The 13,236-nt window shown below is 52.3% G+C and overlaps 5 protein-coding genes across 5 annotated transcripts; 3 read left to right on the top strand and 2 right to left on the bottom strand.

Moving 5' to 3' along the window:
* Nucleotides 1-997: 997 nt before the first annotated feature.
* On the bottom strand, nt 998-3,983 carry CAOG_05828 (branched-chain-amino-acid aminotransferase). The gene is made up of 10 exons (XM_004345368.2): nt 3,884-3,983; nt 2,804-3,010; nt 2,606-2,716; nt 2,398-2,517; nt 2,156-2,316; nt 1,918-2,060; nt 1,653-1,807; nt 1,496-1,567; nt 1,332-1,409; nt 998-1,233 (listed from the first exon to the last, which is right to left on the bottom strand). The coding sequence occupies exons 1-10, from the start codon at nt 3,953-3,955 to the stop codon at nt 1,192-1,194; spliced, it is 1,161 nt and encodes a 386-aa protein (XP_004345418.1). The 5' UTR covers nt 3,956-3,983; the 3' UTR covers nt 998-1,191.
* Nucleotides 3,984-4,364: 381 nt separating this feature from the next.
* On the top strand, nt 4,365-5,108 carry CAOG_05827 (hypothetical protein; the record flags this gene model as incomplete). The annotated part of the gene is made up of 1 exon (XM_004345367.1): nt 4,365-5,108. One exon carries the CDS (start codon nt 4,365-4,367, stop codon nt 5,106-5,108), a length of 744 nt encoding a protein of 247 aa, XP_004345417.1.
* Nucleotides 5,109-5,787: 679 nt separating this feature from the next.
* Nucleotides 5,788-6,953, top strand: CAOG_05826 (hypothetical protein). Its single transcript, XM_004345366.2, has 3 exons — nt 5,788-5,993; nt 6,552-6,634; nt 6,751-6,953. The coding sequence occupies exons 1-3, from the start codon at nt 5,888-5,890 to the stop codon at nt 6,778-6,780; spliced, it is 219 nt and encodes a 72-aa protein (XP_004345416.1). The 5' UTR covers nt 5,788-5,887; the 3' UTR covers nt 6,781-6,953.
* Nucleotides 6,954-7,153: 200 nt separating this feature from the next.
* CAOG_05825 (digestive organ expansion factor) lies at nt 7,154-10,509 on the top strand. The gene is made up of 5 exons (XM_004345365.2): nt 7,154-7,424; nt 7,584-9,215; nt 9,319-9,501; nt 9,588-9,816; nt 9,920-10,509. Exons 1-5 carry the CDS (start codon nt 7,186-7,188, stop codon nt 10,379-10,381), a joined length of 2,745 nt encoding a protein of 914 aa, XP_004345415.1. The 5' UTR covers nt 7,154-7,185; the 3' UTR covers nt 10,382-10,509.
* A 4-nt stretch (nt 10,510-10,513) lies between these two features.
* Nucleotides 10,514-13,183, bottom strand: CAOG_05824 (hypothetical protein; the record flags this gene model as incomplete). Its single annotated transcript, XM_004345364.2, has 12 exons — nt 12,857-13,183; nt 12,642-12,782; nt 12,391-12,549; nt 12,111-12,305; nt 11,935-12,030; nt 11,752-11,868; nt 11,461-11,664; nt 11,297-11,391; nt 11,171-11,216; nt 11,000-11,093; nt 10,829-10,923; nt 10,514-10,741 (listed from the first exon to the last, which is right to left on the bottom strand). Exons 1-12 carry the CDS (start codon nt 13,151-13,153, stop codon nt 10,514-10,516), a joined length of 1,767 nt encoding a protein of 588 aa, XP_004345414.2. The 5' UTR covers nt 13,154-13,183.
* Between the last annotated feature and the right edge of the window lie 53 nt (nt 13,184-13,236).

Here is a 13,236-nt window from a genome sequence, read left to right as displayed (position 1 = left end):
CCGCCTGCACCAAGAACTTGCTCTCGAGTCTGAAATCCAAGGCAGAGGGATTGATTGCGCAGGGGTTCTGTGTCGACCCCACTGATAACCCACAGAATTCTGCTGCTGATCCGATTTGCTGGTGTTGCTGTTGGCCCGAGTGCGAGGACCCCGAAACCGACAGGCTCAGCCTTGTTCTCAAGTCTGAGATTGAAACCTTCACCGTTTTCTTTCATTCACTCCCTTCCTCTTCATTTTCATCCTGGCTCCGTTTACTGCTATATTTACAAGTAAAGTACACACTTATGCTTTCAGTCCTTCTTCAATTGTCCACACACTCACAGCAATGAAGAAGCGATTCTCGCGCAATGCGCTTCGGCAGCTCGTTCGCAGGCACGGCCACGACGACCGCATGCGCATCAGCCCAAACGCAGACATCCTCGTAAGAAGTAATTTCATTCACCCACTTTTCACATTTTGCGTGGTCGCTGTCCGCCAGTCGAATGGAGAGGAAGGCGCGGTTTCAAACTGTTTTTTGGCGCCAAAATCCAACAATGGCCAAGTCGACGAACCAGCCAACGACATCAGACCAGCCCATACACAGAGGCAATCATCATCATTGGCTTGCCTCGACTGGCAATGCAATGCGGAGACTGTCTGTCTGTGGGCGCGCTGCATCGTCATCGTCGTCACTCAGTCTTTCATATTGTCTCGCTTTGAAGCCACCCCAAACTCAACCAATGCATTCGCTCCTCTGCATTTACAGATCTACCTCGATTTAATCCTATTCATCAAGCGACTGGCGCAGGAGGCAACGCTGGCCGCGCTCGAGGAGAATGGCCGCGCACGAACACTCGCGCCACAGCACGTCGAGCAAGTGCTTCAGGTGCGTTTTCGACAGGAAGGGGCATGTTGGGGTAGTATGTAGAAGCTATTTGCACTCATTGTGGTTGAACCAATCTAATTTGGGGGCGGGGACGGCTTACAGAGTGTGCTTCAGCAGTTTAAAGGATGAAAACGTTACACAAGATTGTCGTTTTGATGCGATGTTGCCTGCTCAGCATCGTTGTACAGTGAAAATAACAAAAGATCAATGTTTTTGAAAATGTACCCAACATGAATTGGCGTAGCACAAGGACGTGGCAGAAGCTACTAGTATTCGTGTCACGACAACACATCCAGCACCAGAATCCCAACTCTGTTGCAGAAAATTTACTTGACGATGACCGACCACTCGTGCTCCAACTCGCCATACTGTACAAAAGAGTTGACAAATTTCAGCATCCAAGTGAGTGCGAACGATGCAGGAATCTTTATGTTGCCAATCGCATCAACGAGTTTGAGTGTGTTACCTGAATGCTCATCATGGTGTCGAAGAAACGCTTGGTGAGCTTGCCGCTGCCGCCAAGCTCAAGCGGAATTGGGTAGTCCTGTGATGGTGACGAATGCAGAGTTGAGTGTGGGTTCTTTGAAACCAAAAAGAGGCGCTGAAAAACAGCGCAAAAAAACTCCTCACCTGGCCCTCGAACTTGATGCAGCCGATGGGCGAAACGATGGCCGCCGTGCCAGCGCCAAACAGCTCAATAACCTGCAAAAGCAAGGGGTCGAGGTAGCGGGTTGGAAACTCGAGACACAGAGAATTCACGCAACAAACTCAGCGTGCGTTGACATACCCGCTTCTCCTTGATGCCACGAACAACATCGTGGATGGTAAAGTTGCGCTCGGAAACCTTGAACTCGCCCCAGGAGCGAGCGAGGGACAGAATAGAGTCGCGCGTCACACCGGGCAAGATGATGTCCTTGAGCGGCGGGGTGACGAGCTCGGTTTCTGCACGTCAAGTGTGGAGGGGAGAAAGTGAGAACACGGACTGAATCGCACATCAACACTGGCATCAGAGCTGGGGGCCGCTGCTGCTGCAAGAAGAGGGAAATACACACCTCCGTTCTGGTTCTTCCAGAACATAAAGAAGTTCATCGTGCCGACTTCGGTGATTTCAAGCTCGGGGCCAAACAGCCAGAGAACTTGCTGGCAGCCGTCCTCCATGGCCTTGAGCTGGGGAAGAATCGTGGGCGCATAGTTGCTGGAAGAAAACAAGATAAGTCAGTTTGATGAACCTTGCGAATCCGAGTCAGGCAGCAAGAGGTAACGCCCTCTCCTCCCCCCCCCCAAACTTACAGGCCGAGCTTGTAGCCACCCGTGCCGCCGGGCCACGCGCGAACGTTGTTGGTGTCGGCGAGCAGCTTGACTGGAGCGAATCCGGTCTTGTAGTACGGGCCGACGGGCGAGTTGATGACGAAGAGCAAAGAGCTGTTCGAAGCGCCGACACCGAGCGATTCCTGTGATATAGATGGAGCGTGGATGGGGTGAGCAAACAGATTGAAAAGGGTGACATTGGTGCGTCAACATTTCCGACAAACCTGAGTGCCGATGGCAGTCGGGCGAATGTACAGAGAGTAGCCCTTCTCCTTGGGAATCCAGTCGGCATCGAGCTTGACCAGCTCCTTGATGCAGTTCAGGAACTCGTTTGTGTTGAACGACTGTGGAGGGAGGAAACAAACGAAAAACGAAAACGAAAAGGATGCAAGTCATTGACGACGCGACTGCTCTCGACTGCATCACCCATACTGGAAGAGCAATGCGCTCGCAGGAAGACTTGAGGCGAGCCATGTTCTTGTCAGGGCGGAACAAGCGGATTTGGTTGTGCTTGTCCTTGTAGGCCTTCATGCCCTCAAAGCACTGTTACCAAACACAAAGAACCACACAATGAATTGAGCACTCTTTGGTGGGTGATCCTCTCGTGTCGATGCTACAATTCCATTTTACCTCAATGCCGTAGTGGAGCACGTTCGACGCGGGGTCGATGGAGAGGCGGTGGTAAGGGGAGATGATCGGAGCAGCCCAGCCCGACTGCTTGTTCCACGGCACCTCGAGCATGTGATCCGAGAAGGAAGCGCCAAAGACCAAGTCCTTGTTGGCGGGCTTGGTCTTGCGTGCCTCGGGGGCGGCCTTCTGCACCTTGAGGTTGGCAAACTGGCAACAAGAAGGGAGATTGGAACAGTGAGTAACGTCGCAAACATTTCTGCGCAGGCTGATTGCATTGCGTTGCATTTCGATGGTGAGTTGTATGGATCGATAGCGATGACTGAATACGACACGGGGCGTCAGTGGCATGGGTGTCAGTGGCATGAGGGGGAGGGGGACACAGTGAGTGTCGCTCGCTCAGTGTGATGGATCTCGCTCTGTCTCCCTCTCTCTCTCTCTCTCTCTCTCCCTCTCTCCTTCTCTCAGTCAACGCGCTGATGTCTCTTCATTTTGTGTTTTGCTTGAGTTGGAGTGGTGGTGGCAATGCCCAAACTGCCTCGTTTCATCATGATCGCGGTTTCCCTTCCTTCGTCTCTCTCTCTCTCTTGTCTCATAACGCTCACTCACTCGGTGCGTTTGTGCAAATCCGAGTTCAAAAGTGCTGTTGTTCCTCACTCTGACGCAACTCGGGTTTCGCTTGTTGCACACTTTGCTCAAAAGCAACAAAAACATAGGAAACAGACCAAAAAACAAAAAACCAAAAGTCACGACCCAATGCACTTCCATACAACATCTTTTTTTTTTTTTTTTTTTTTTTTTTTGATGATTCTCGTCCTATGGCACGAGGGAAGACCAGGGAGGAAGACTTCCATCCCAAGAGCGAGATTGAGAGGAAGCGAGTGGATGAAGTGGATGGTGAAGAGTGCTGCCGCGTGGTCTGCGCAACGCAACGTCAACCCTCAGTGGCAGGACCAGCGCAGAGAGGGGGGGGAAAAGGAAAGAAAGGTCAAGAAGCTTGCATTAAGAAGCTCCTTCCAATCCCCCCCCCTCACGACTCCCATCCTCATTTCAGCGTCAAGGAAGAGAAAAAAAGAACCATACCGAAATGTCGGAAGCCGCGGCGCGCACGGACGTCGAGAACGAGCGCACGGAACGCAGGGTAGCAGGAAGCATTTGTGTGTGAGTGAGAAAAGGAAGAGTGATGATGCGACTGAGAGAATCTGAGCAAGCTGAGACAAAGGCGGATTCTGAAGTCATCACAAGAAAACAATAACGAGCATCGAACACGATGGATGATCAATGGAAGAGACAGACAGACGGGCAGCTTTTGCTCCAATCGCTGCGCGACTGGTAGACGATCTGTTCGTGTCTCTCTCGCAGTTCGCAAACAGTCCAATCCAGGAAATTTGCTCGTATTTACTGTATTATTCGCTTATGCAGAATGCATCAGTGTATGTCATTTTACACATTGCACGCGTTGCGATTTGGCAACTCAAAGCAAAAATGTCATTCTAAATTGTTGAGAACAAAACATTCAAACATCGCTTTGATGAGTTTGCCTCCAACTTCGCCTCCTCCAACCATGGGCGCTGCGCCGCCGCCTGAGTGGGTGGCCCAGAACACTCAGCGCGCAATCCGGCAGTTGACCACCCTTGACACCGAAGTCGCGCGGCAATACTGGTCTCGAGGAGTTCGAGATGTTCTTATTACTCTCCACGACGTCGTTGAGCTCCCAAGGGACCTTGTCGCTCTCAACCTCGGTGAGCCGGTGTCACACCAACCCTTCATCAAGCACTTGCACCGACAAAGAGCCCGCGAGTATGTGCAAAACCTTAGGAAAATGTTGGAAACTGGAACCTCGCAGTTGCAGCTCCGTGGCATTATCCGCGCCCTTCAGCCGCAGGTCACGATGGCAACTCCACCTCGAGACCCACCGAGCACATTGAATTCGGAAATCCTTGCAAATCTCTGGCCGTCCGATGTGTTTGAAGTTGTCGACGTGTTCCAGTCCATCTTCACTCCGAGGCTCCGTGACGACATTACCTATTTCGCGGTCGCGCTCGGCCGTTCGAGCGGATCTCTGGACTATTGTCTCTCCGCGCCTCTGCCACCCAGCGAATTGATTTCGCTTAAGGTGCAACGCGAGTGCGTTGAGGCAGCGCAGGCTATGCTGCAGCAAGTCGACCAAGAGTTACTCGAACGCGGTTATGTGGATGTCCTACCTGGTTCCCTTTTCCAGATCTCGGCCACGCCTTCGGCAATGGTCGAGCAAGGGATGACCAGTGGCATGCCACTTCGCATTGGCACTCTGGGTGTTGTGGTCTAAATTACGTCTGGGAAGGGCAGCAGCTTTTGCGCAGTCGGAGAGGTACCGGCCCAACCCTCACCGGGGACCCTGCTGCAGCAGCAGCTCAAGGTCTTGAACCTGCGTTTGCCGTTCACCGCTCGTCTGCAGATGGCGTGTCGTATGGTACTCGTATTGCGGATATGTGGGACAATGTGCAAGACGAGCTTGGTTCCTGTTTTGTTCTGGTGAAAGGTTGCGAGCTGCAGACTTGATGTCAGCCAAGTGCGACAACCTCCGCAAACGGCGATCATTGCAACTTCATCCTCATCCGCGCTCGCTTCTGCACTTATTTCTCCATTCCGGGTGTCGGCGCTTCTGTTGCTGACCAATGTTGTTTTTGTTTTTGTTTGTTTGTTGTGTTTTGTTTGTTTTTCCCTCAAGGGGCCACGTGCGTTCCACTAATCTGATGCAAATGTTGCTTTAATAAAGTACGGCTACAAAAACAAAAGAAGATCCACTAATGGCTCAGTGCGAAGGTGATACGACCATCGATGGAAGAGACAGACAGACAGACAGCTTTTGCTGCTTCAAGCGGCCGTCCCCGAACTTGGATGCTTGGTCAGCGACTCTAGCTTCATGCTCCATCCTCTCCCTCGCTTTCCATTGAATTTCGCATTGAGCATTAGGACGACATACATAGACACAGCTCAGTCCAGCATTGTTATTCCAGCAGGGAGCAGCATTACCGGCTTTTTCTGTCGTTTCCCCCATTCTCCACCAGTCCATCAGAACCCTAATAACAACACTACGCAATCACAATGTCAGCACAAGCAACGTTCGTGCAGCGCGACTGGGAAAACCGCGAGCTTGTCGAGGAGATCAGCTCGGCCGTCAAGCGGATTGCGAGCTTCCTGACCACCTTTGGTACTCCCGCCTCACATCACCTCACTCTCTATTGAAGCTCTGCCTTTCTCCAGCTCAGCATGGCCGCGATGTGTAGATGGGGAGAGCGGACGACGGGAGAGCGCGAGTCCAACGGCAGATTCAAAACATTCAGCCGCGTCTCACTTTGATGCTGATGCTGACCGCGACGACGAGTGAGCTCGGCAGGCACATTGAATGGGGGAGATGAGATGGGTGATTTTAGAGTACGACTTGGGGAGCGCGAAGACCCTGGGCCTGCTTGGTTGGGCAGTATGTTCCTCTTTGCAATGGTACTGCACTGAGATTGGTTCACCGACTCCGACCCACCTGCTGCCACTACTGCTGCTGTTGGTGCTGCTGTTGATGGTGCAGTTGATGGTGGTGGAGAAAGTGGTGGTGGTGGGATTGAATCCCGTATCCAGCGTCAGTCCACTGTGACTTCGAACATACTCAGACTTATTCATTCGCCCGAGTTATTCTAGAGCTCGACATACTTGTAACCATCGAATTGTGGAAATCTCACTGAAAAATGCCTTTTGGGTTGACCCATTTTCACAGATTCGTCCACTCGATACCGGTTGGCAGCACTGAACGAGAAGCTCTCGCAGCTCGAGCGCCAAGTCGACTACCTGGATGCACGGGTACGAAAGTAGCATTGCTGTTTGGTTGCTTTTGGATATTGAGCGACACCTCAGAGTTTGCCTCAATCTGCTGAAAAGCACAATTCTCAAACGCTTGTTTCTCCCTTTGTTGACAGGTTGTGAATGTCGACGCTGCGAATTCGTAAAGAGCTGGAGTCGTCTCTGCTCCAGCTTTCAGTTGTTTTTGTTGTTGTACATGTCTGTCTATCTCTGTCCGCACGGAGAGTGTTCGAGTCGTCAGCTTTTGTGAATTTTCGTGCCTTTTTCGCTGCCATTTTGTTTCCTCGAATGCAAGTTTTCTCTTCAGCCTCAATCGCAGTGTACTCGATGCCGACAAGTTCCGATCACCGTCTTGTTCAGAGCACTTTTGGTTGTTGGAGCGCTCTCTGCAGCCAACTTGCGCTAACTTGACGCTAACTTGCTCAACAATCATCCAAACTCCACCTCCCTCTGAATGAAATTCAATAACAACCTCGTTGTGATGTAGAATTCCTTGTGCTTGGCCCAGTCTTTCATTTCCATCACACCCACACTTTGCTTTGAGCGCAACAATGGCCAAGGGGCGCAAATCCAATGGCGCCTCAGCCAACTCTGCTGCGGGATCGTCGGCCACCAGCAGCGGTCGCCCTGCCCGCGGTGGTCTGTCGCGCGCCGACAAGGAGCAGCTGCTCGAGTTTGGCCAGCTGCACCCTGTGGATATCGAGAAGCAGCGCATGCACGAGCAGCAGTCCGGCCAGCAGCAGCCACATGGCGCACATGGAGGACGGCGCAGCCACACCAGTGAGCAAGCGTAAGCATCCTCCTGGTCATAAAGCACCGACCATCGCACAAGCCACGCGACTAGCCTCAACGGTCATTGGACATTGGACCCTGAGGAGAGCTGGCCAGTGTTGGCCTTGAAAACAGAAAACCAAGCTCACTGTGGCGCATTGGTGACATTTTTGGACAGAGATCTGGACCTACTGGCAGATCGTCGCACAAGGATTGTCGTGGACGAATCCATGGCCAGCCGTGGTAGTGAGGATGGTGGCCGAGGCCGCGGGCGAGGAGGTCGCGGGAATGACAAGCGTCGCAGGAACTGGCGCGACGTCGGAGGTCCATCCGATCCCGACCAAGACACGTCGTCGCAAGCGCAAGCTCATGACGAAGAGGAAGAGTATGCAGAGTACGACGACGAGGCGGACGCAAACAAGCCAAGCTCGTACGACGCGCTGCTCGGATCGCTCCGGCTGACTGGGAATGCTGCCCTGCTGCTGAAACGCCAACGCCTGGAGGAAGAAGGTCTCGAAGTCGATCAAGACGACGATGAAGACAATCAGGACGAAGATGAAGAACAGCTGGATGACGAGGACGAGAACCAGGAAGAGGACTTTGACGAGGAAGTTGACGAGGAAGTTGACGACGAAGACGACGACGCTGCCGACGAAGACGGCGACGACAACCTCGATGAGAACGGCGAAGAGCTCGTCAGTGATGAGGAGAACAATGCAGAAGAGGACGAGGAGGAAGAAGACGGCGACGACGACGACGACGACGACGCTGCTCCCGCCGAGAAGGACGCCATCGACAACTCCAACGACACGGACAGCGAGAACGAGGAAGGCTTCGACGCCAGCAGTGACGAAGAAGACGAGGAGGAGGAGAAGGACACGCAAGGATCTCACGGTCTTGCGACGCTCAAACCGCGGATCTCTGCCAAAAAAGCGAACGCAGGAGACTTCTTTGCCGCCCATTTCAAGCACGCCATCCAACCCGCCGAACTAAAGCAGTTGACCCAACGTCAAGGCATTGTCCAGACCTCCCTCACTGCGTCCGATGCCACGACTGCCGCCGAAATCCTTCTCACTAGTTCCGCCACCAAGACTTCGACTACCGTCGCTGGCAATCTCGCCACGGTCGCGTTGGATCGGGCTATCGCCGCAATCAATGCATACTCTGACGTCCTGTACCCGACCTGCATGGATGCTTCGCTGACGGATGCCACGCCGTTCGCCTCTGCCACGTCGTCCGACAATGCCACTCCTGCCAGCATTCGATTGCTCGCAGGTCAACCCGTCAAACCTCCGCGAAAAGGCGGCGATTTGCCAACCTTCCCCGTCACAAATCATCACCAGGTGCTCGATGCCTTGTGTGCACACGTTGCGCGACATGCCAAGCGGACGCGAGCGCGTGTCGTGAAGGACAATCAGAAAATCTCAACAGCACACGCCGAGGGTGTCGAGCCTGGGGAATATCGCGACCAAGGCTTCACAAGGCCTCGCGTCCTCATTCTTGCACCATTCCGCAGCTCTGCCTTGAGGATTGTGCATGGCATTCTTGCCCACCTCGGCAACGAGTTGCAGGTCGGCAACCGAAAGCGGTTCAACATGGAATACGGTGTGGATGCTGAAACGGCGGCAGCCGATGAGAGCAAGGAACGCCCTGACGACTTCAAGGCGACGTTTAGCGGCAACATTGACGATTGTTTCAAAATTGGCATCAAGATTTCGCGCAAAAACGTCAAGCTGTTCTCTGATTTTTACTCTGCCGACATTATTGTCGCCTCGCCTCTTGGCCTGAAGCTCATCATTGGATCTGAAGGGTAACGCTCTTGTTGGTTGTGTTGTGCTGAAGGATGGGGAAACTGGTCGTAAAGTTCTCACTTTTGTCCGGTGGTGGTTTTTTTTTCCATCTCCCTTCTGTAGCGATAAGAAGCGCGACTTTGATTTCTTGTCCTCGATTGAAATCCTCGCGTTGGACCAAACGGAGGTCTTCTCCATGCAAAACTGGGACCACGTCATTGATGTTTTGTCGCACCTCAACCGTCTTCCGAAAAACACGCGCGACACTGACTTTTCTCGTGTTCGCGAATGGAATTTGAACGACTGGTGAGATGGAGTTGCGTTTCATTGTTGTTCTGTGATTGTCGCGATTGGGAGCTCTCACCTGCCTATCATCAACACGCATTCTTCAGGAGCAAGTTCTATCGCCAAACAATCATCCTTTCGGCGCATCTCAGCCCAGAGATTTTGGCCCTGATGCGTCGCATTTCAAGCAACTTTTCGGGACGGCTGATCGTGCAGCCCACGTATCCGGGATGCATTTCGCGCATCGTCAACCAAGTTCCTCAGGTTTTCCACCGCTTTGAGTGCGACTCGTACTCGAACATGCCGGACGCTCGTTTCGCCTTCTTCCGCGAAAAGGTGCGACAGGTTATCATTGCTGTTTCATCCACTGTTTTCTCCACAGAACATTGACGCTCACTTGTATTTCTCTCGTCGTTTGACACTTTGACGCTGAACACAGATCGTTCCGGCACTCAGCAGCTCGGCGGCTTCATCACACACGGCGCTCATGATTCCATCGTACTTTGACTTTGTGCGCGTCCGAAACTTTTTGAAAAAGGAGGAGATTGACTTTAGCCAAATCAGCGAGTACTCGTCCGGCAGTAAAGTGGCTCGAGCACGCACAGAGTTCTTCCACGGCCATTCCAAGCTCCTGGTCTTTACCGAGCGCTTTTACTTTTTCCACCGCTATCGGCTCCGCGGCATTCGCACGCTGGTCATGTACGCCCTGCCCGACAACGCGCAATTCTACCCCGAGCTCGTCAACTATGTGGACGTGACTGGCGCCGTCTCCTCCACCGCTGATCCTCGCCTCACGGTGCTCTACACGCAACTCGACGCCAACCGACTTGCACGCGTCGTGGGCACGGCACGTGCCGAGCGAATGATTGCTTCGGACAAGAGCACCCACATGTTCTGCTAACACCTGGAGCCATTTGTGTTGTACATTGTGAGCTGTACTTTTTGGCCTTTCGAGTAGACAACGTAGATACAGTATGCTTGGCACGGTGTATTGTTTAAAAGTCGTGTTAACGAAAAACACAAACACAGAGGATCATGTGTGCTTCAATATCGACGGTGGATGTGCGCCAGTGCCCAGTCCGGACTTGGCACCGCGCGCTTGTGACATCATACTTGGTGTTGCTGCCAATTTGGGGTGCGCAGTGGACACCATAGGCGGGGGAGTGGGATAACCAGTCACGACGGCTGTTGAAGTGGACAGGGTTGCAGTCTTTGGTGGCAGTTCTACTACTATTTCTTCTGCAGTGGGAACCTTGACCGGCTGCAATTGGGTGAGAAAACAAAGGCGAGGGAAGCGATTGAGTACATTAACATTACACGGCAAAAGAAAAAAAAAAAAACGACGTACATGTTGACGAAGTCGGCTGACAGCATCATTGATGGCCATTTGCCAGCCAAGCACAGGAGTGCGCGATGCAAGAAAGAGAGACCCAATTGGACCAGCTGAGAGGGAGATGGGGGGGGGAATATCAAAGTGAGCCAAATCCGACAGCATAGCACGAGGGGTTGCAAGCAGTACCTTCAAGAGCCATGCAGTATCTTTGTGAATCTGAAAGAGCAACTTCATTGGAGCTGATGCATTCGAGTGGAACGGTCAGGAAGGGTCGCGGAACCTACAAAAAAACCAAACCAAGGTACAAGATGAGCGACATACAACCACACTGTAATACTCGCGCAGAAGAGATCATACCAAGTGATTTTCAAAAATAGTTAACGACTTGGATTTCAAAACCACCCTGGAACAAAAGCAAGACGACAGCCAGTCAGCCAAAACAAAAGCTCGCCCCGCATCATCCTGGTCATGGCTGCTACCTACCAGCCCCGCTTCCAGGTTGCAGGAAGAATTTTCTCTGTAGTTGGATCGCTCTTGCGAATAAAGTGCATCAAATATCCTTGCCTAAACGGAGGCGCCTGAAGAAAAGCAGAAGTAACAAGTGAAACAATCATCCAACACCGGAACCTTTCAGTGACAACTCCTACCTGCGGATTCATCCACCGTGTTTTCAGATTGGGAAGCACAAACTTCTTGGTCAACATCTTCTTCACTAGCGAAAAGATGAGCCGCCGGAGGCTGTCTGTGTGTTGATGCAGCACGAACGAGTTGATTTTGAGATCGAGGTGCGGCATTCTGGAGAATCCATAGGATATCATCGATTCCGGGCGCTTGAATATCTCAATCAGCAGCTGTTTCAAAAAAGACAAGGAGAGGTTCAGAATGAATCACAAAAGACTCCAAACACAACATCTACAACCGTGCAGTTTCCTCCTCACCTGCGCCTCGAACTTTTCACACTGCAAAGCCACATAGATTGGCGCTTCGAGGTAGCGCACCGCCAGTTTGACGGCAAATTGAAATCCGGACAGTGCAGAAATGTCGGCAGCCAGCATCTATCAAATAAAACAAACGATGAGTCACTCGGAATCGGGTCAGGGGGAAAACAACGAGTCACGTACCACTGACGGAACTTCGCCTTGGGGGTGGATGATGCTCATGTTGCTGAAGGAAGGAGCGCTTGGCGGGCCGTTGCACTCGACGACGGTGGCCGAGATCTGTGATACCAAAAAATGAGATACCTTAGCAAGGCAGTCGAACGACAGGGAATACCATCAGAAAGGGTTGCTCGCCGCACCAGAAATCCACCAGCGGGGAGCTTGAACAAGTCATCCAATTCGTCCTGAACGAGCTTGGTGAACAGCGGCTTGATTTTGGTCTGGTGCAACTCAATCCAGAGACGCGAGGCGAGCGCATTCAGCCAGATGCAAGATTCTTTGGTCGGTGCTCGCTCCAGGAGTTGTGTGATGCGAGCGTGTTCCGCCGGAGGTTTCTGGAAGGCGTCGAGAGGAGAGAAGCTGAGTGCAAACTTTCAAAATCTCAGTCTGGTGTTTTCAAAAGGGCTTTGAGGGACCTACCACAAGGACTTGAGGTTTCTTGAGCAGGTACGGCATCTGGCGAGTGAGTGTCGGGAAGACAATCAGGAGCAGGACAACAAAGACTTGCGGGACGATGGCAATGAGAATGCCAAAGAGGACGCCTGCGCTCGTCCCAGCCGTTTCGCGGAGAGTTTCCAGCTGTTTTTGGTCGTATGTCCGTTGTGGTGAGTAATGGCACGAGCAAGCGTCATTCAGCAAAGTCAACTCAGAATCTCAGAATCTCTGGTTACCGATTGCAACAGGAGTAAGAGTGGACGATACACGCCCGGTGAGCTTGGTTGGTGATGATGCACTTCAGCATGATGGTCGCTGCTACTTGACGAAGCATGCTCAGAGCGCCCGTGACTGATGGATTGACCTGCTAGCAATGACTGATGGCACAAAGCAAGTCAGAATGACCCACAGTGATATTTGCTCCTCCTCTCTCCTCCACCCACTCACTCACCTCGGCGTCTTGCAGTGTTGCGTGTGTAACGCCATGCGCATGAAGCAGCTGCAGGAGCGCACTTGGCTGACTGACTGCCGCAATCTGAGCACTACTAGCTGCTTCGAGTTGTTCCGTTCGCGACGGGACGAGTGCATCACTGTGACGACTGCCAGTGCAACTGCTACTACTACTACTGATACTATCATGGATGACTGCTGATGTTATTGCAGGTGGCTCTGGTTGCGTGAGTTGGTGCTCTGCATTGACAATCGCTGCCATTGCAATGAGCGCCAATACAGCGACCTTCCAATGCATGTTTCTGTGTGTTTGTGTGCTTGTCTGAGACAGCAATAATAAATAAACTGACCTTCCTTATTATATTCTTCATCATGCATGAG

Source organism: Capsaspora owczarzaki (assembly GCF_000151315.2).
Source record: "Capsaspora owczarzaki ATCC 30864 unplaced genomic scaffold supercont2.10, whole genome shotgun sequence".
Taxonomy (NCBI): Eukaryota; class Filasterea; order Ministeriida; family Capsasporidae; genus Capsaspora; species Capsaspora owczarzaki.
The sequence above is the reverse complement of the archived record's forward strand: the minus strand, read 5'-3'. Positions and strand labels throughout refer to the sequence as shown.

Coding starts and splice junctions, on each gene's coding strand:
- CAOG_05828 (XM_004345368.2), bottom strand. CDS start 3,955: ATGCTTCCTGCTACCCTGCGTTCCGTGCGCTCGTTCTCGACGTCCGTG. Junction 2,518..2,605: donor GCGAGCGCATTGCTCTTCCA/GTATGGGTGATG, acceptor CTCCCTCCACAG/TCGTTCAACACAAACGAGTT. Junction 1,234..1,331: donor ACACCATGATGAGCATTCAG/GTAACACACTCA, acceptor TCTTTTGTACAG/TATGGCGAGTTGGAGCACGA.
- CAOG_05825 (XM_004345365.2), top strand. CDS start 7,186: ATGGCCAAGGGGCGCAAATCCAATGGCGCCTCAGCCAACTCTGCTGCG. Junction 9,216..9,318: donor CTCATCATTGGATCTGAAGG/GTAACGCTCTTG, acceptor TCCCTTCTGTAG/CGATAAGAAGCGCGACTTTG. Junction 9,502..9,587: donor GAATGGAATTTGAACGACTG/GTGAGATGGAGT, acceptor CGCATTCTTCAG/GAGCAAGTTCTATCGCCAAA.
- CAOG_05826 (XM_004345366.2), top strand. CDS start 5,888: ATGTCAGCACAAGCAACGTTCGTGCAGCGCGACTGGGAAAACCGCGAG. Junction 5,994..6,551: donor GAGCTTCCTGACCACCTTTG/GTACTCCCGCCT, acceptor CCATTTTCACAG/ATTCGTCCACTCGATACCGG. Junction 6,635..6,750: donor TCGACTACCTGGATGCACGG/GTACGAAAGTAG, acceptor CTTTGTTGACAG/GTTGTGAATGTCGACGCTGC.